Source organism: Dipteris shenzhenensis, chromosome 20 (genome assembly GCF_047967505.1).
Source record: "Dipteris shenzhenensis isolate YYH24624 ecotype China chromosome 20, Dip_SZ_1.0, whole genome shotgun sequence".
In the NCBI taxonomy this organism is placed as follows: domain Eukaryota; kingdom Viridiplantae; phylum Streptophyta; class Polypodiopsida; order Gleicheniales; family Dipteridaceae; genus Dipteris; species Dipteris shenzhenensis.
Window position 1 is genome coordinate 9,153,697 of NC_141615.1, and position 20,523 is coordinate 9,174,219.

At 42.6% G+C, this 20,523-nt stretch overlaps 1 protein-coding gene across 8 annotated transcripts in view; it reads left to right on the forward strand.

Moving 5' to 3' along the window:
• Window positions 1–20,523, forward strand: part of LOC147889233 (MAP3K epsilon protein kinase 1-like) — a 182,418-nt gene that overhangs the window by 146,596 nt on the left and 15,299 nt on the right. For all 8 annotated transcript variants that reach the window (XR_015542874.1, XM_087391390.1, XM_087391386.1 and 5 more), the window contains 3 exons: window positions 4,250–4,435; window positions 4,543–4,626; window positions 4,824–4,915. Coding sequence is in view for 7 of the 8 variants with exons in the window: in XM_087391390.1 (XP_087247516.1) it covers window positions 4,250–4,435; window positions 4,543–4,626; window positions 4,824–4,915 (362 nt within the window). In the remaining variant the exon portion in view is untranslated. The remainder of the gene's footprint in view (window positions 1–4,249; window positions 4,436–4,542; window positions 4,627–4,823; window positions 4,916–20,523) is intronic.

Consider the following 20,523-nt stretch of genomic DNA (forward strand, 5'->3'; position numbering starts at 1 on the left):
ATCCTCAGGAGGCAAAATAGACTCCTTCTACATAGCATCGACCTAGGAGAGAATTCACCCATTGTCCCACATCATTAGCCGATGGTATTTTGCCTGGGAAAAAGATGATAACTGCAGTTTGAGAGAGCTTCTTCAAAGGATGCACAAGAGAAGGCAACTTCATCTTGTAAGTGAGTTCCGGAGCAGGTAGAATCCATTCTCTTCTACTTTGTTGAAAATCATCATTCAGCATGTCAAACACATAGGAAGCATCTTCAGATGAAGGAGGTATGGGGGGAGAAGTTTCCCTTGATTGTCTTTTAGGTTCAGGAGAGAGTGCTCTCTTGACATAATACTTGCTTGTTTCTGCCATGGAGGCTAAGGGATTCAGCAGGTACCAAACGGAGAGAAGCAGATGGGGCACAAGGACTGACAAGCTGTATGGACATAAGGATTGACGGGCTGTACGGACGTACAGAGGAACTGACAGGCTGTATGGAAGGACTGACAGGTTGTACAGAAGGACTGACAAGCTGTACGGAACAACTGACAGGCTGTACAAGAAGAGTGACGGGTGTATGGGAAGAATGACGGTGACAGTTGCACGGAAGTACTCACGGGCTGTACGGACGTAGGGAAGGTAATTTGCAGGAAAGGTACAGCTATGCAGGTAGGTACGGAGCTCCGTTCCAAGATGCGAAGAGGTAAGCCAGACTTGACGCGATATCTTCTTACTACCGTACGGGAACCGTATGACGGTCGTACAGATGTATGGATTGGAAGACAGGCACCATGCGATCCCTAACGAGGCTGAACGGTACAACACACACACACACTACACACACACACACTTTTTTTTTTTTTTTGGTGAAGAAATCTTTTATTGCTGTAAAATAATTACATTCATAGTTACTTCGAAACTGAAGTAACTATTACTCAACTAAAGATCTCAGTATGAGCTGTATACACATCCTGATCAATCAAATGAGTCTGAACACAATCATAGAATGATTGTTGCAGAGATTGTTTGAAAAAAATAAAGGATGGAAAAAGGGGATTACCAAAGACTCTATGATTTCTGTCCATCCATAAAGTCCATAGTGCCTAGTAGCGTACCCATATAAAAAATAAATCAAAAACCTGTCTCGGTGGATGAAAACCAAACAAACAGAAAAGCCTGCCAAAAGTCTCGCACACTTTTTTTTTTTTGGTGAGAAGAAAGCTTTTATTTCTATATAATAATTACATTCATAGCTGCTTCAAAAAACGAAGTAGCTACTACTCAAGAAAAGATCTCAGTATAGGCTGTATACACATCCTGATCAATCAAACGAGTCTGAAAACAATCGTAGATGGTTTGAAAAAAAGGAAGGATGAAAATAGTGGATCACCAAAGACTCTATGATTTCTATCCATCCGCAACTGAAGCAAAAAATCAGACCATGCCTGTGTTTCAGAAGCCAACATATGAGTGTGGCCTGAGGTGTTGTCACCCGATTGAGGGGCATTATTAAAGTCATCACAAATGAAGGCATGTTGTCGCCATGGATAAGTATGCATGGCAGCCCAGATCAAAGCTCTATCACGAGAAGACTGGGGGGCATAAACGGATGCAAATTCAAAAATTTCCCCTTGAACAAGGCATTGAACAATAATCCATCTACCATGGCGATCATTGAGAGCCACAACAGGTTGAAGATCGTGCTTTACCAAAAAAGCCACACCAGAAAAGGAGTGCTCTCCAGCATAGAAGATATCATAACCAGCAAAATGGCCTATTTGATCAGCATACATATGCTGATTATGCTCTTGCAAAGCAATTATATCAGGCTGCAATTGCCTGATATACATCCAGACCAGTTTCCATTTGCGACCATCACACATTCCCTGTACATTGAGAGTAACACACTTCAGATGATCAAGCATATTTACAGTTATGGGACAGGTATGTACAGCAACTAACGGGCTGTCTACGTCTGCATTTCCACCTCAATGTCCGGGCCTCTGCCCTGGGATGAAGCATCAGCCTGAGGAGAGGACAAAAGTGCAGCAACTTCTTCTTCAAGAAACAAGGTCCGATTTGCAGTCACAGCAGCCCAGGTCAAGCCAACACCAGAGTTTTCAGCAGGTGTTTTTCCATACCCGGAAGAACTCACTCACACACACACACACACACATTTTTTGTGAAATCCATGTATTTTGATATTACAAGAGGCTGTACCCAAAATGGAGACCAGCAACTACAGATCAGAAAATTTCATTGTGAGATAAGTAGAGAGCATAATCTATCTAATGAACAGACAGGTAATCATAAAAGGATTGTTTGAGTGACATCCAAAAATAGTAGTACATGAAAGAAGTAGGTTCTCTAAAGACTCAATGGTTCCTTTCTTTCCACATAGTTAAAAGTGCCCAATCTCGAACCCATGTGAAAAAAAGATCAAACTCCTCCCTACATGGATGAATGCCAAAATCAAAAAAGCTTGCCAAAGCAAGCTGTGGGAAAGTGGGCTTGGAGGCGCTGTTGAAGAAATAGTAGAAGTCACGGGTGATAGGGCAATTCCAAAAAAGATGGAGCAAGGATTCCTTGGGAGCCAAACATCTATGACATAGAGCAGGAGCAATATGCATGCGTGCCAAGAGTTGGACAAAAGGATAACATCAAGCATCACTCGTCATAGAAAAACATGCTGACAAAGAGGAAGTTTGCAGGATCAGAGCTGTTGCAATTGTTTATGCTACTATTTGGCAGTACGATGCAAAGACCAAAGCTGATTTCCATGATTCGAAATCCAAGGAGGAGACATCAAAACCTTGTATAAACCGGCCATTGAGATATTGGCTCGGCGTAAGGGGCGGGTAGCAGAGCCCGAGCAATGTAAAGTCCAATCAGTAAGATGATACATAAGCTCGAACCTGGGCAATGATAAAAAGTCATGAAGCATCTGAGAAATATAGTGCGAGAGAGGTCGATAATGCATGCCCAATCCATAGTTTCTAGCAGCCAAAGGAAAAGGTAATAAAGTACCATCATCACAAAGCACATCATCAACCAAAGCACATCATCACAAAGCTATGTGTTTCTTGGTGGATACTTTTTGGGAGATCTTAGCAAGCCTTTGAACTTATCATGTATGGAGATCCAAATACATAGACGGCCCCCAAGTCCAACGATCTGACACTTTGGCTAGTATTTGGACAAACATTGTACATACTGTCATGGCCATTTGGTTGAGCATGTAGGGGCATTCGTGCATAGCCTATGCCACGAGAACTATCGTCCTCAGGGAGTGGAGAGGCTCCCCTTTTTTCTCAAAGTCCACCAAAGGTTTGAGGTGGCATATTGAGCCTCAGCTTGGGAGCTTTACTGGCTCTTCTTGATGAGCAGGTTTTTGGCTCACTTTGGGTAACTTTGTTTTTCATGCCATGCATGGTGTAATATTGCCATGAGCATTTGCTGTTGGGGATTGTTTCCTACTTAATAGAAGTATTCTCATTGAAAGCATAGTCGCCAGAAATGTTTGGAGACTTGAAAAGATTCAGTGTTCCAAAACGTTTTAAAATAGGGCTGAACTTTCTTTCAGGTATAGTAAAAAGTTGCGGGATGCACACCTTTTATCCCATAGCCTTGGAAATGTAGAAATATTACTTGCACGAGCCTGAAATATGCAAAAAGGTATGCTTGTAGGTTGAAACTTGAGATAGAAAGTCCAAGCGTGACACCTTGTCAGCTCATTAGCATATCATATTTCAGTTTCAAGAGGCTTTGTTAATACTATGCATTGAAGAGAATTGACTGGAATTCTAGTCTCCATGCCACTTGATTTTGCAATCTGTGGGCTGTTAGTTCAAAATTATTCCTTTGGTTTACCGTAAGCTCCATTGGCTTAGATGCTTTGTGTGAACCCCAATTCAATTATGATGCTCTGTTAGTTTCAGTTTTGATGGGTATGATCCAGCTGACATGTAAATACCAAAATAAAGGTTCAAGATGACCTAGCCTTGGTTATGAGCATTTGATTCATGCAAAGTTATGAAGGGAAGAGAGTTGCAAAGAAGCAGATGTAATTATCTCTTTGAGTTGACAAGCTTATGTGGAAAGACCGTTGATTTTTGTCTTGGAAGGAACAAAGTACAAAGATTGTCTCTCTTTCAATGTTAAGAATCGGTAATGGCTCTTCAATCTCATGCCAATACGTGTCTCAAAAGAGAGTATTTATGTAACAAACTTTTCAATCTTCATAAAACATATATGGGTCTCCTTAAACAGGTGACTGCAAGAAGGATCACGAGACTAATTGGCCTTCTAAAGCCAGATGAGTCTGAGGATACCATAGTAAAAGCCTGCCAGATGATGGTTTCCATATTCAGAGAGCAGCCTCAGCAGAAAGCACCATTGATTTCACAGCATGGAGTTATACCTTTCCTGGAGATGCTTGAACTGAAAAACAATCGTGTATGTGTTTCATTCACTTAGGTTCTCAATTCAATGAAACAAATGGAAATAATCAGTTTGTCTACCTGAATTTACCTTGTATCTTAATACATCTGGCTGTTTTGCAGGTTCTTCATGCTATCCTGCAGGTGATAAATCAATTAGCTAAGGGCAGTTCTGGCTTTCAGGAAAGTGCATGCCTTGTTGGCCTGGTAATGGTGGATGCTTGCAAAATGTCTTTATCCTGTCCTTTCAGATAGATCTTGCACATACTAGAATCTTTTTTTTTCTGCTTAGCAATTACATCGGTCTCAGCAAAGGAAGCACTATATTTCCAATCCAAAGAACACAAACATCTTATTGCTGCATGTAAGCTTGTTGTCCTCATGTTCCAAATTTGTTTGCGCAGATTCCAGTCATCATGAGCTTTGCTGGTCCAGAATGTTCTAAGGAGATTCGAATGCAAGCAGCTTATTTCATGCAGCAACTTTGCCAGACAAGGTAATTTTGCAGATTATCAGACTTTGTTTATTTTCTTTTGTGTTTCAGGTACAAAAAGATATGGGCTGTGGGCTTGAGATTTTTATATGGACATTGGATGCACATATTTCATGCAATGGCACATCGGCGTATGGAATAATATTTGATAGACAATAACACGTGGGATCTTTATAAATGCTTTCTTCAAAGCTTGATATGAATCTTTGAGGATCTGTTAGATTTTCTGTGTCCATAATGATGTCAGAAGTTCAGCAAGAAATATGATGCAAACTTTTGATTTTTAGACATAACGTGGAGGCTTGGAATTAGGTCCTTTTAAAAATAGAAGCTTGTGTTTTTCGTAATATTGATAATATTATAACACAATCGGTTGAAGAGGAAGTGCTGAATGATAATCGCATATCAAAATTTCCATGGTTAAGATCTATAAATAAGACTAACCCATTTACGGCTGCCATTGTCAGAGTTTGGCACAGTTTTAGGGGCTCCTTGCAGAGGGTTCTCCCCATTATGCAGGATGAGATTGATAGAAATCCAGTCATATGGAATGATTCTATTAGATGACCATGGTAGGCTTATGGGTGTTTCAGGTTATATTATCGTGGTCAAGTGGGAGAGAGGTTCTGCCTCTTCCATATTCCAATAAAGTTTCTTTAGTGGGACCTCCGTGAACGGGAGTGGATTGATGCAGCCATTGCTCCAAGATCCTTTCATTCTTTGACTTTACAGTCGACTAGAGCCAGAGGATGCAGACCATCCAGAGACCCTCACTAGTATACCTTTTAGGTCATTCCAGAATTATAGAACTCTTCTTTTCAAGAATGGTAGGCTTTGGAAATCCCTCGGGAACATAAAAGTCACTCTTTTCTTTTGGCTTTTCATTCATGGAGGGATTGCAGTTAATCAACAAGGGAGCACTTTTGGAGCTGACCCTTCATGCCCTTAGTGCTTCACTGTTGTTGAGTCTGCCTCTGAGAGTGCAGACATGCCCGCCAGGATCATTTGAGCTGGGTTTGCAAGACTTATGGGAAGGTTTTTCTCCTTTTCCTTGTTGATCACTTGGGGCTTAGTGGCGTGGCTCTCCTTGAGAGGGCCTTAGGTATTTTTGAGAGATAAGTGTCATCTCGAGCTTTCTCGGTTCGGCTGTCTACTTGACACTATTCTTGCCTCTCAGTATAGGCCTAATTCTGCATCGGTGGACATGAGTTGGGAGATTGTTGCTAGCATTCTATCTACCACATTTGGAGGTCTAGATGTATAGAGGCTATAGATGGTGCCCAGATCCACCTAGATCTTACTTGGATAGCATCCGGACAGATATTATACAGACATTTATGACTATTGGTCTAGGATACAGGGAACTTGGAGGTGGCCAGGAGGACACTCTCTCTTTTAGAGTGGAGAGGTAGACAAAGAGCTTCTAGACAGTGAGCTGGCAAATGATACTGTTGTATTTTTGGATGCCATGCCACATATGCTCACTTCTTTCAGGACAGCCTTGGATGTATTCTGTACTGTTGTGGGAACACATATCAATTGGCATAAATCCAATGGCTTTTTGACTAGTGGCGAGGACACCCCAGATTGGGAGAATGACATTGGCTTCACTTGGATATAGAGGGGTGTTTCAGTCAGGTATTTGGGATGCCAGGTTGGTACTGTGACGCTAAAAGTTGATATCTTTTATTTGACATTGGTGTTGCTTTTCTCTATGTTTGATAAGAGTGTGAGTATCAAGTGATAGCCTAGTGGCTCTCACTTATTTTCATTTTCTAAGATATTGTATGGGATTAAGAGGATGAGTGAAATGGATCATTGTAAATACCATGTGTATGAATGATAAATATGTTGCTATGGGGTGAGAGTTATTTGTGTATAGGATATTATGGGGCTTTTAGAAAATAGGAAGAGTGAGTCATATAAAGAGGTGGGTCTCATGTTGCTGTGTTCCATTAATGTAAGAGAGATCTCATGTTGTTGGAAGGCATCTGGAGGAGTATGGAAGAGTGTGGAGTTAAGAGGAATCCGTCTAGAATTCCTATGTGGAATAAGGAGGATGTGGACATATGGAAAAAAGAGGGTCCCTATGGGCTACATGTGGGAAGACCCTTGACTCTCTCAATATTTTACGGATCATGAGCATCTTTTGATGGCCAAAAAGGACATGGATGGTGACATACGGGCTTATGTGATTGATGGGGAAAGGAATCTACAGGCAACAATTGTAAATAGGTGAAGGAGGGTGACAAAATCTCTATAAAAGGAGCCCTCCTCTCCTTTATTCAACATCTCTTCTACCATTGAGCCTCATGCTGCTGTAGCTCTAGTTTCCTCAAGCCGCCTCTTCCATGATCCCTCTCTCTCCCTCTTGTAGATATCCTCTTGTGTAGACGCTTGAGTCCATATCTCTCTAGTTTATTCTCTTACTATGAGTAGTCATGGAGCTCCCGCTCCCTCTTGTATGTATGAAACCTCTTCTTCTTCCTTGTGTTTGTAGTATTTTGAGTTGTATTTGAGTAGAGTCTCACTCTATGATGAAGGTCACTTCAGGTTATCTCTCTTAAAAGTCTCTCTCCTTTTTCCATTGGTGTGTTCTTTCTCTCTCTTCTCAAAGTCTTGAAAAGTGCTTTCTATTCAGCCGCTCATTATGCATACATACAACTAAAGTTGCTACTTCAAGGCCCGAGGTATTTCACTATAAGTTTGAACTCTTCAACTGGCTGGTCTTGCACTGGTACTTTCATTTTTTCCACTATTTCAAATCAAGTGTTGCCATTGAGAAGTTCTCGGGAAGAACTTTGCAACATGGCAAGGCAAAATGCGCCTTCCTCTTATGAGAAATAATCTATGGCTGATTGTGAATGGGAAATCAAGAGAGTCCGACGATGATGAAGAGAAGCTTCTCCGATGGCAAGATCAAAATGACAAGGCAGTCTCTTTTATTGGTTTGATTGTTGCTAATACTGTCATTCATCACCTTGATTTTGAGCTCATTGCCCATGAGTTGTGGAGCAAGTGAGAGCGCTTGTTTAACAACGAACTCATCAATTCCAAGGTATTTCTTCGCCAGGAGTTCTTCAGGCTCACCATGAAGCATGAAGACACTCTTCAACAGCATCCAAATCACATGGAGTCCCTCATGACACAACTTGCTTCTTTGAAGGCCCCTGTAGGGGCAGCTGATCAAGTTGTTGTTCTCCTCTCAAGCATTGAAGACATTCCAGAGTACCAAGAGGTCATTCTAGCACTACAGGTAGCAAAGATGGACTTTTCATGGCATGGTGGCCATGCTACTTGACCATGAATGGAAGTATACTGATACTTCAACAATATGTGGAAAAAGACATGTTTTCTCAAGAGGTAACTCCACAACAAAATCAGAGATTGGTAAGAAAGGCTTGTCCCTATACTGTTATTGATGACATTCTTTATAAATTGGGTAAAGATAAGGTGCTTTGTTGGGTAGTCCATTCCACAGAAGCTAGGAGAATCCTAGAAATGTGTCATGAATACTCTGATCATTTTGCTTCAGCGAGCATAGCTAGGAGAATTCTTGGTTACTTTTGGCCATGCCTCTATAAGGATGTATATGAATGGTGTCAAAGTTGTACAGTGTGCCAAAAGATTGGAAGACAATAGTTGATCCTTGGGCCTTGAAGCCTATTCCAGCATATGGACCTTTTTAGAGGTGGGGGTTGGACTTTGTGGGACCACTCCTTTGATCATCTTAGGGCAAGCATTATTTATTCGTGGCCACAAATTATGCGACTCGGTGGGCAGAGGCCAAGGCCACAATCAATAACAAGGCAAGCACAGTTGCAAAATTTCTCTTTGACGAAATTTGTTCACGCTTTGGCTCTCAGTGATGGATGTAGAAATATATACAATGATATGGTGGTGTCATTGCAATATCTTTTGTGTTCTCACTCCTCTTGCCACAATGCACCTATTCTTCCCCATGTTCCAACATGTGGTATCAAAGCAATGGTCCTCCTTGAGCCCCTAGCCCATTCTAGCTTCAATATGCCACCTCATCACCTTCTTCTTCACCCTCCACCTTCTTCTTCATTTATGTCTCCTTTTCCATCAGTTTTTGCTTAGCTCTGTTCTCCTCCATTACACGAACATTTCCCACATCCTCTGAGCTGAAGCATCTCCATGCTAGGGCGAACCTTTGGCTAGGAGGAATTAACAAATACTCGCTTTATCTGCCTGTGCCGACACAATACTCAGTCCGCGCCATTTCGCCAATTGCGAGCTGCTGGAGATTAATCTCTCTAATTCCTCTTAAGGGAGGTTGGGCGACCTTATGAGCTAGCTGATGTTCAAGTTTGAGCGCATTTGGTCCACAAACGAAGGAGAAATCGGCAAAAAACCAATCGAAGAAGGCGCACTTCTCCTAGACAGAATAGTGCATAATTCCGCCTAAGCTGTATGCTGGACTTCCTTTGATATGCAAGCTTTGATTTGCCTTAGAAAGCCCTATCAGAAGCGACATATTCAGTAAGATAGAGCTCCTCCAAATCTGCAACTTTCTCTGGCAGTTATTTGACAAATGTTCTTGATTGCTTAAGTTTTGATGATACTTGATGCTTGAGATACTTGCATTGAAGCTGAACTGAAGTACATAAACTCCTCTTTCAAAGTGCAAGATCAGTTGAGGTTGTTTACTTAATAAGAATGTCAAGGTTCTAGTTGCTCTTTCAATAAGGATTATGTAAAGAGAGTAGAGTATCTTTGATCAGATATAGCTTTACATTACTTGCATACTTGTCTACATGCACTATGGAAATCTCTACATGAGAACAAGTATTGTCTTCATCAAGTGAGAAATACAAAGCTTAATTTGTACAAGCCAAGAGAGTGATTCAGTGTAGCAGATTAGAACTCCTAATCTTGGAAGATCAAAGTACTATTATATTTCCTTTATGCTAAGAGTTTGGGGTATCTAACTATCTCTCCAAACCAATTATACTTGTGGAGAAGGAGCCTTCTTTGTAAGGGACTAGACACTGCCACATTAGTGGTAAGACCTTCTCAATATGCCTTCATCATGTTGTTCCTCTAACATTTATTATGTCTCAGAGGAAAGCATTCCAAAAGAAGCCTAGAATGAGAGTAAAGTCCTGTAATGGTGAATATTTCATCAAGGTGAACACCAAGAAAAAGATATGTGCCTTCTGTGGAGCACCCAATTACACTATGGAGTATTGCCGCCTAAAAAGGTTTTCTCTACAATTGCTCTCTAAGAGACGAGCCCAAAAAAAGGAGAGAAATGACTCCCAAGAGAATGAAGCATTTCATGCGAAGAAGAGCTGCATCAACAACAAAGAAAATCTTGCTGAAGGAAAGACTCCATCAACAAATGAAGAATCAAACTTTGTGATAAAAGATAACGACTTTGCCTTTTGAGCACTTAGTCTTTTGAACTTTATTTATCATCACTTGGTCAAATTTTTGAGGTTCTTCACCTGGAATAGTACTCCAAAAAGAATGTTATGTGTTTTTTCTTTTGTAAATCACATCTGGTCACCATATGATGCAGGCCATGTGATATGTGTTTGCTCCCATGGTACCTCTTACAGACATGAGAAACTAGGTCCACACAAGGGCCTAAGATTCATCCTTGTACATGCAAGGGAGATAACCATTTGGGGAGGCTCTATTCCATTTTTATAAACCTTGACCCTTGGGCACCTTTGCTAGCAAGAGATCCTAGCCATATATTTATCCTTGACCACCATGAGATGGCATGAGAAACTATGAGACTAGATGTATCCTTGACATAGCAAGAGGCAAATCCTTGAGGGAGGGTATGTTGGGATATGTGTGATCAAGGGCTTGCTAGGTGCATGTGTGCATCCACTAGCAGTCATATGGTTGTGTGTGTGTGTAGAAGAGGCACACTTAGTACCATAGGCCATGACACAGGTGATGATGTAATGCAAAGGTCCCCACATGGGGTGGTGCCTATGATTGTGAAGTTCCTATGATTTAGGAGTTACCTCCATTGATGTAGGAGAGGTGCCATTGATTTAGGCCACCCTCTCTCCATTTCTATAAAAGAGGGATTTCCCTCTCAAATCAATAGAACACCCATTGCAATATCTTTTGTGTTCTCACACCTCTTGCCACAATGCACCTATTCTTCCCCACGTTCCAACAATTCCATGCAGTTGCCAAAGGCATACCATATCACCGTGTATGGATGTTAACAAGTTGAATCACAACAATTCATAACTCCATCGTTGCCATCTGCTACATATTCAACAAGGGACGGTGATATGCGGAGAATACAGCCATCCACACTCCATTGTAGGAACAAGAATGGAGAAGAGTTGTGAACACAAGTGAACTCCAACTAAAATGTTCAACCAAATGAAGTACATGTACTTGGTATATATAGTCCAAGTACTAGAGCAAACAAAAACTCTAAAATAGACTAAGTCCTAGTCTATCCTACATCACCATATCATTGTATTTATCTCTACATCCTGTTGGAATATGAAGCCAAAGTGAGTCTAAAATGAGTGTTCTAGGTGGTCTAGGTGTGGTTTTATAGTCTAGTCAGTCCTAGACATGCCATGTGTCATATTGGGAGATATCCCAGACATTGTGACTTTCTAGAGTCTAGTGGCACACTATATAGTGTTGTACTTGTCTATTGTCTATCACATCAATCAACATCAAGATTTATATCATGTGAGTATTTTGGTTATCATTGCCTAGCACTTGTTCTTTCATTTTCCTTTCCATTTTGCCTTTCATTATGCTTTCCATATTTCCATTCTGTTCCTAGCTAGCTACTATGTCTCTTCATGTGGTATCAGAGCTAGCTTTCCTCATGGAATAAGGAGGTCTTGATGCCCATCTCAGACCTATGGAGAGGCTAGCTCCTCCACTCCCTCTCCTCATGAGTTCCTCTCCACCTTAGCTCTCTTCTCCTCTCCTTCCTTGAGTACTCCCTCTTGCACGGTCCACCCAAGCCTCAGCAAGGAAGGTCCGTGTAGAGCTGCAGCACCTGTCATCAGAGCGCATAGGCACCCACACTGAAGCCGCTGCGTCTTGAGGACTCCCGCACCACAGCCCGCTGTCCCTTCTCCTCCATGTGACAAGGCCGCATGCCCTTTGCCCAAAGCCACCTACAATCTGCTCAGCTCCCCTCCACGCTGCCCTGCTGCTGCCCACGCACCTCTCCTACTGCCCACGCACCTTTAGCTCTAGCTGCTGATGCTGCCTACGCAGCTCCTACTGCCTGACAACCAAACTCCAGCAAGCTTCCATCACTACAGAACCGGCCAGGCTCACTCCAATGACCACGCAAGAAGCAAAAGGCTCCGTTCATCAACTGGCTTGCCACCTTCATCAACAATGCTAACACCCACGTCGCCTTCACCAACCCTGATATGAGCTCTTGACATTACATTGTGGTGACTCCTTCACGTGACTACTCCAACATTGGTGAAAACTTCCCGAGCTAGATGTGAGTTCTTTGATACTACTCCGACACACTCCACTACAGTGATCTTTCTGATTAGTGCATTACCTCGAGCTTGATGTAGACCACTCTACATTAACAAGTGACTTCTTCAACATTGCTTATTCGATCGGTGCCTGAGGTACTTTGAATTGATTGACTTCCCAATTGGTCATGGTACCTGAGACTTCTACTTCGACATTGGTGACTCTCCTTCCAGCATTTTGAGAGTCATCATGTGAGTGCTCCATGTAGCTACCCCATGGACTTCCCCGACACATATTTTGGGGCATTTCTACCTAGCGCTTCATCGACATCGTCATCGTCTCGCAGGGATGTGCACACATGTGCATTAGCTACTTGGAGGACATCTCTTACTCCTAAGAGATCTATTTTTATTATTCCTACAACTTGATGTATTTTAGGGTCCTCTGCCCTGGGTAGTCCCCCTAAAATGATATGTAATAAGTGTTTGGTTTTCATTGAGTCTAAAGGTCCTCTGCCTTGGATAGTCCTCCTAAAAAGATGTATTGGGTTTCCTATTTTTTTGGTGTGTGGCTTCCTAACATATCCTGTTATGAAGCCAAGGGGGGATGTACTGTGGGAGACATATGTATTGGCCTTGATAGGTCTCGTTATCAAGCCTGGCCGAGTTCCAAGATGGTGGTGTATTCCTAGACCTATGAGCTGGTCATGTAGCCATGCTATAATGTGAGCCTCTGAGCATGTTGAGTCTCAAGCCATGAGACTACTTGGATCAACCTCTGAACACGCTCAGACTTTAGCCTCTGAGTTACATAGGGTGCACAGTTTGATGACCGACATTGTCATGTTCTGTTTTTGGTTCCATTCCAGTAGTCTCTCACCTTGCCTTCATGGGGGGGTGTTGGAATATGAAGCCAAAGTGAGTCTAAAATGAGTGTTCTAGGTGGTCTAGGTGTGGTTTTATAGTCTAGTGAGTCCCAGACATACCACGTGTCATATTGGGAGATATCCCATAGACATTGTGACTTTCTAGAGTCTAGTGGCACACACTATAGTGTTGTACTTGTCTATTGTCTATCAGCAGTCAACATTAAGCATTATATCATGTGAGTATTTTGGTTATCATTGCCTAGCACTTGTTCTTTCATTTTCCTTTCCATTTTGCCTTTCATTATGCTTTCCATATTTCCATTCCATTCCTAGCTAGCTAGTAGTTTTCTTCACATCCATCAGTGAGAACCAAAGTGTGAACAAATTTGGTCAAAGGAAAATTTTGCAACTGTGCTTGCATAGTGATTTTCTATGTGTTTCATGCCAGCATGAAATACAAGATTTCTTCCAATAGCAATGCAACTCTGGCTGTCACAGAAGATCGGAGTTGCGTCACCATCCTGAGCATGATGCAAGTCATGTAGAAGCTTCCTTAACCACATACATTCTATGGTGGCTGAATTTGCAGCATTGTATTCTGCTTCACTGGAGGAGAGAGACACGCGGTCTTGCTTCTTACTGGGCCATGAGATGCACGCTGAGTCCAATGAGAAGCAATAGCCGGAAGTGGTGGACCTGTGATCATCGATGTCCCCTGACCAATTTGAGTTGGTGAAGCCACTCAGAGAAATGTCACCATCTGGAGCATAATGTACCCCATAGGAAAGTGTACCCTGTACATATCTGAGAACCCTCTGCATTTCCAATGCGTGACTGTGGGACGATGCATGGACTGGCTAAGCAGCCCTATGGCATAGGCAATGTTTGGCTGTGTGGAGCATAAGTAGATCAAACTGCCCACCAACTGCCTGTACAATGTGCCATCAAACTTTTCAGCTACTCATCTTGATTCCCTTTTCCAATGGAGTGGCCACAAGCTTACAATTCTCCATCTTAAATTTCTGCAACAACCCCTTCGAATATTTTATTTGTGACAAATAATTCCCCCCTTGGGTTTGCAAAAATTCAATGCCAAGACATTAGTGTAAGAGGCCCAAATCTGTCATGTCAAAGGTCTAACACAAGACCAATTGCACTGCTGCAAATTTCTGCCATTGAGTATGATGTCATCGACATAAAGCACAAGCATGACCAAATCTGCTATTTGTTGCAGAACATATAAATTTGGCTCTGTATGAGTGTTGACAAAGCCCCGAGACAGCAAGAACTGATGTATCTTATGATACCATGCATGAGGCGCTTGTTTCAGCCCATACAAGGCTTTCTCGAGCTTGCATACCTTGTGCTCTTGGCCCACAGACCAACCATAAAACGCAGCAAGAGAGATGACAGAGCAAATGGTAGTCATCTTGGCCACTAGAGCAAAAGTTTTCTCATAATCTATCCTGTCTTCTTGTGCATACCCCTTGGCAACTAAACGGGCTTCGTACTTCTCAACTATACCATCTACATGATGCTTTATTTTCTAGATCCATTTGGTGCCAACCACATTCTTGCCAATGGGCGCATCAACCAAGTCCGGATCTAATCTCAGCTTCCATGGCTTTCTACCATGCCGGATTGCCTTGAGCATCCTCAAAGCGCTGAGGCTCAGTTTCATCTTCCATCACTTGGGTCATGAGAGCACCTGCTTCTTAGTATAATGAGTGCTGGCCCTTGTTCTCCCCAATATAGGCTGACCTTTAGCATTTGCAAGTGTCAGCCTAGCCCATCTAGGAACTGAATTCTCAGCTGTCCCGTTGGGATAGCATCTGAAGTGCATTTGGAGTAACATTATTTGCTCAAGGAAGTAACAAACGTATCATATGAGGGTGCCAGACTATTGAGGGTGATAGAGACCAATTTCTTGTCTACTATATCCTCATCAATAGCTGCAAGCTCATCCCGAATGTCAATAATCTTTGCAATATGAGCTGAAATAGTTTGACCTTCCAACGTGGACAAGTCATTAAACTTATTATTCAAAGCAATGCTTCTTGCCTCATTCTTCACATTCCACATAATTTTCACTGTATCCCAAGCTGCCTTTGAATTCTTGCAAGACTATGGCTAGCTCTATCTGCTGCATCCTGACTGCACTCTCTCTGAGGTAGCAACTTGATAAGAGTCTTTCATCCTCTGGAAGCTGTCTAAAAGCCTTCCAATCATCTACAGTGGAAGTAGGTCTCCTCTCCCATCTAGAGAACTGCATATAATGTGACACTCCCAGTGATTTGCCATGCTCATCCAATATGGATTCATTCCACATAACTGATTGCCTATCTATTTCTTCACAAGAGGAGGGTGTAACTCTCCGAAGAGTGTCTCTAAAGCTGCCCTAAGCTTTTAGAATGGAAGCCATGAGAGGGGAAAAGGAAGATCTAAGATGGGTTCAAGTAAAAATCCATTTCGAGCTGTCCATCCAATCTTTCCCGTGAGAAGGTGTACAACACTGAATGTTGCGTAAGGAAAAATCTTTTCAAGGCTCCTGTCCATGCATCAATCCTCTCACTACAAATTTGCAGAGCAAGGCCATACACTACAAATTCGGATCAATACACTACAAATTCGGCCATACACTACAAAATCTTTTCAAGGCTCCTGTCCAGGCATCAATCCTCCTTCCCCAGTGGGGAGAGTGAGAGTCTCCCGAGCCACCTTGGCTACATCATCTGAGGTGCCATCTACCCCACTCCAAAGAAAGTTTTTGACAAGTCTCATGAGCTGAGATATACAACCTCTACATCTACACCAACAAGAGCAAACGAACCAAGCAGTAGCCAATAATATTTGGTTCACAACCACTACTCTGAATGCAAGGTCAAGTCTGAGCAATGATTTGCACTCAATGTGTAGCCAAAAAATTAATCCAAATGCACACCTGTGCAATGCAATCTACAAGACACCTGTGCAATGCCTGCAAGAACCAACTAGGAGAGGCTGAAAATGAGCTGAAGCAAGGATCTCGAGCTGGAGCTGGAGCAAAAGTTGAACCACAAAGGTTGAATCCGAAGCTAGAGATGCGAATGGCGAGCTGGAGAGGCAATGGGCAGCAATGTCAAGGTGTATGGGTGAGGCAGTGTACGGAGCTGTTTGGACAGTGTATGGAGCTGTTTACAGGCGCAATGTACGGAAATCAGTCAAAAATCAGCAAAACGTTAAGTGATATTGCTGGTATCTTCTAATCTGTTGCTCAGAATGAAATTCTAAGAGCACGAACAGTTCTGAAAGGATGGTAAAACCCCTGTACAACTGTTTATAATTCCTTTAGGTTGCCCAACGCAATGACTGAACTTCCAATAGCCAAAATAGCCTTTAAAAAACAAAACTGCACGCACGACGCAAAATGAAGTTGCCCAGCTTAGGAGTGCTTTTTGGTGCAAAATCTCACAACAAAAACTGAAGATCGAGATCACACGAAGCTCGTAGGAGCTCAGGACAGGGAAAAGAGAAGTTAACCAGCAAAAATTAACTTCTTCTCCACGATAGAAGTGCAACACGAGTACACGGGAAAGTGGGGAAGCAAGTGACAGGGCTGGAATGACTCGCTCTAGTACCTCATGAAGGAACAAGAATGGAGAAGAGTTGTAAGCACAAGAGAACAAGAAGTAAACACAAAGTGAACTCCAACTAAAATGTTCAACCAAATGAAGAACAAGTACTTGGTATTGTGATGTCAAAAATTGATATTTTTAACTTGGCATTGATATTGTTTTTCTCTATGTTTGATAAGGGTTTGAGTATCAAGTGATAGCCTAGCGGCTCTCACTTATTTCTATTTTCTATGATATTGTATGGGATGGAGAGGATGAGTGGAATGGCTCATTGTAAATACCATAGGTATGAATTATAAATACCTTGGTATGGAGTGAGAGTTATTTGTGTATGGGATATTATGAGTTTTTTAGAAAATAGGAAGAGTGAGTCATATAAAGAGGTGGGCTCATGTCCATGTGTTCCAATAATATAAGAGAGGCCACATGCCAAGCGTGTGGAAGGCATGTGGAGGAGTGTGAAGTCAAGAGGAATCCTTCTAGAACTCCTACGTGGAATAAGGAGGATGTGGACATGTGGAAAAGAGAGGGTCCCTATGGGCTCCATGTGAGGAGACTCTTGACTTTCTCAATATTTTAAGAGTCTTAAGCATCTTTTGATGGGACACATGGCAAGAGTAGCCAAAAAGGACATGGATGGTGACATACGTGCTTATGTGATTGATGGGGAAAGGAATCTACAGGCAGCAATTGTAAATGGGTGAAGGAGGGTAACAAAATCTCTATAAAAGGAGCCCTCCTCTCCCTTGTTCATCAGAATCTCTTCCACCATTAGGCCTCATGTTGCTGTAGCTCTAGTCTCCCCAAGCCTCTTCCATGAGCCTTCTCTCCCTCTTGTAGATATTCTCTTATGTAGACTCTTGAGTCCATCTCTCTCTAGTTTATTCTCTCTCTATGAGTAGTCTTGGAGCTTCCGCTCCCTCTTGTATGTATGAAACCTCTTCTTCTCCCTTGTGTTTGTAGTGTTGGAGTGGATTCTCACTCTATTTGTAATGAAGGTCACTTCAGGTTCTCTCTCTCTTGAGTGTCTCGTCCCTTTTCTCTTTTAAAGCCTTGAAAGTTCTTTCTATTCGGCCGCTCACTGTGCATACATGGTCCATCTGTTTCCCGAGCCACCATGCAAACTTCTTTCCCTCTTCTAGGCGAAATCTATGAGGGGTGGATCGTTGATGAAGGTGGAGTCTTGAGGGAGCATCCTACTCAAGCGAAATTAGCCTGGGTGGAGGGTAGCTTTCATGAAAGTTTGACCCCCTGTTAGTATTTTGCTCATAACTTTCTGCTCGGTAGTCCGATTGTAATGAAATTTATATCAGCACAAAGCTCTCTTCAAGGCGCATGTTTATATGTGATCAGATCTTGAATCAGATATTGCTACAAAAAGTTATGAGTCTCTGTGTCTGACAGTCTATTTTCATGACAGTTTTTACCCCCGTCTAGTAAACTGTCCATAACTTTTTGGCCGCTTCTCTGTTTCTTACGAAACATATATCAACGCGAAGCTCTCTTTAAGGCGCATGTCTTTATGTGCTTAGATCTTGAATCAGATACTGCTGCAAAATGTTATGAGTCTCTGTGTTTGACAGTCTGTTTCATGATAGTTTTTACCCCCTTCCAGTAAATTGTCCATATCTCTTCAACCGTTTGTCTGTTTTCAATAAAACTTATATCAGCGCGAAGCCCATCTCAAGGCGCATCTGTTTGTGTACTTGAATCTCTGATATCATGTCTCTACTGAAAGTTATAGGCCTCTGTGTCTAATGACAGTTTGTAGAGTTTTGAGCTAAGTATGAAGGTGTCTATGAAGGAGGTGCAATGTTTCCTCGGAATCTACCCATCCGACCTAATCAGCCCCTTCAAACTCCTCGATATATGTCAGTTCATGTTATGTTGAGCCGCAAGATCTTCTTTCAACAACGTATCGCTCTTCTCTTTGGCGCAGATCGGCTTGCTGAGATTATGGCCTCTGCTGATCCTTTCCTTCTCCCTATGCTTGATTACAACATCACTTAGGATGTTACCATCTTCATTCTCATCTAAGGGAGGAAAGTATGGTGTGGTATCTTGGCATAAAAGCTTCTTTCTAATGTCCCATTCTCAATGATAAATATCTTTGGCTGTCAGTTTGAAAGCAGCAGGAAGTGAAGAGGTGCATGAAGTTTATTACCCCCAACTTCATGTCACAGTATATATAGTCCAAGTACTAGAGCATACAAAAACTCTAAAATAGTAAAATAGACTAAGTCCTAGTCTATCCTGGTGTTCTATTGATTTGAGAGGGAAATCTCTCTTTTATAGAAATGGAGAAAGAAAGAAAGTTTATTGAAGTCTTCGGAAGACCGATGGGTCTATGAGACTGTGAAAATCCTGATACAACGAGCTGTGGTAGTGGAGCTACTAAACGAGCATCCATACCAATGCAAAATGCAAAAAATGCAAAAATGCAGAATGGCAGTACTAAGTCCTAAGTACAACATAGTCATGTCGGTGGTCGACTATATATCAATCTCAGCATCATCATCAATATCATCATCATCCCCAGCAACAGCGATATCAGGATGGATGAGACAATGGAGGCATGAAGTCGGCAATAGAGTGCTGTTGGCCACTCAGAGGTGCGGTTCTGACACGTCTCCTAGTCGTAGCTGTGCGTCTAACCAGGGCTACTATGACCCCCGTCGGTCGGGCTCCGACTCTAAACAAGGAGAGGATGTCTCCAAGTGTGATCTGTGTGTCGACTCTCTATCTGAGTTGTCGGGTCACGGGCTCCGGTCACGGTTATGTCGAGGCCTTGTCTCATTGGGGTCCATGTGATCTAGCTGAAAGAACTCCGTTATAGAGCTCTGAGAGGGATCAACCGAGGAAGAAGTCTGCTCTTGTCTCCGTGCTCGGAGTATTCTCTCGCGGTGTCTAAGTGCCTCATGAATGAAATCTGCCAAACACCGTTGGTCTGGGTTGGAGAGGAAACGGGCTAAAATCCCATAACTATCCCTGAAGAGGCAATGGAAACGTCCTCGGATCTCATAGTACACAGGACACTTGAAGATGAAATGCTACTGTGTCTCAACCTCCTGTATGTCACATAGTGTGCATATGCGCCGCTCCCTGGGTAGTTGCTCTGCTCTGCCGCTCTAGATGCGAAGTCTATGTGAAGAGACCCGGAACTGCCCAAGAGAGATCCTCATCGAGTGGGGTAGGTGAATCTGTGTGTATCATGTAAGAAGTGATCTCTGTAGAAGCTAAGCTTCACTGGGAGTTCACTCGGTTCCAACCAGGTCCGAAAAGTGTGTAGCTGTAGTAGAACCTCACGGATAACCTGGTTGACCTCATGTGATAAGAGGGGAGAGAACGGAGCATCCATGCTATACTGGAAGGAAGCGGGTCTCATAGTGAAGCTCGGTCCGGAAAAGAAAACACCAAGATAAGTGTATGATGAAACTATCTCAACAAACGACCCCGCAAATGTGAACTGCTCCTGACGCATGATGGCTCGAGATGTATTGAAGATCATGACCTTGGTTTTACCCAGGTTGACCTTCAAATCATGAGACTCACAAAAGGACTGTAGTGCATCTAGGTGTCTTTGAAGCCCCTCTGCTGAGGAAGACAAGAGAGCCACGTCATCTGCATAGAGCAAAATCTGGATCAGCGTGCCCGCAAGAGAG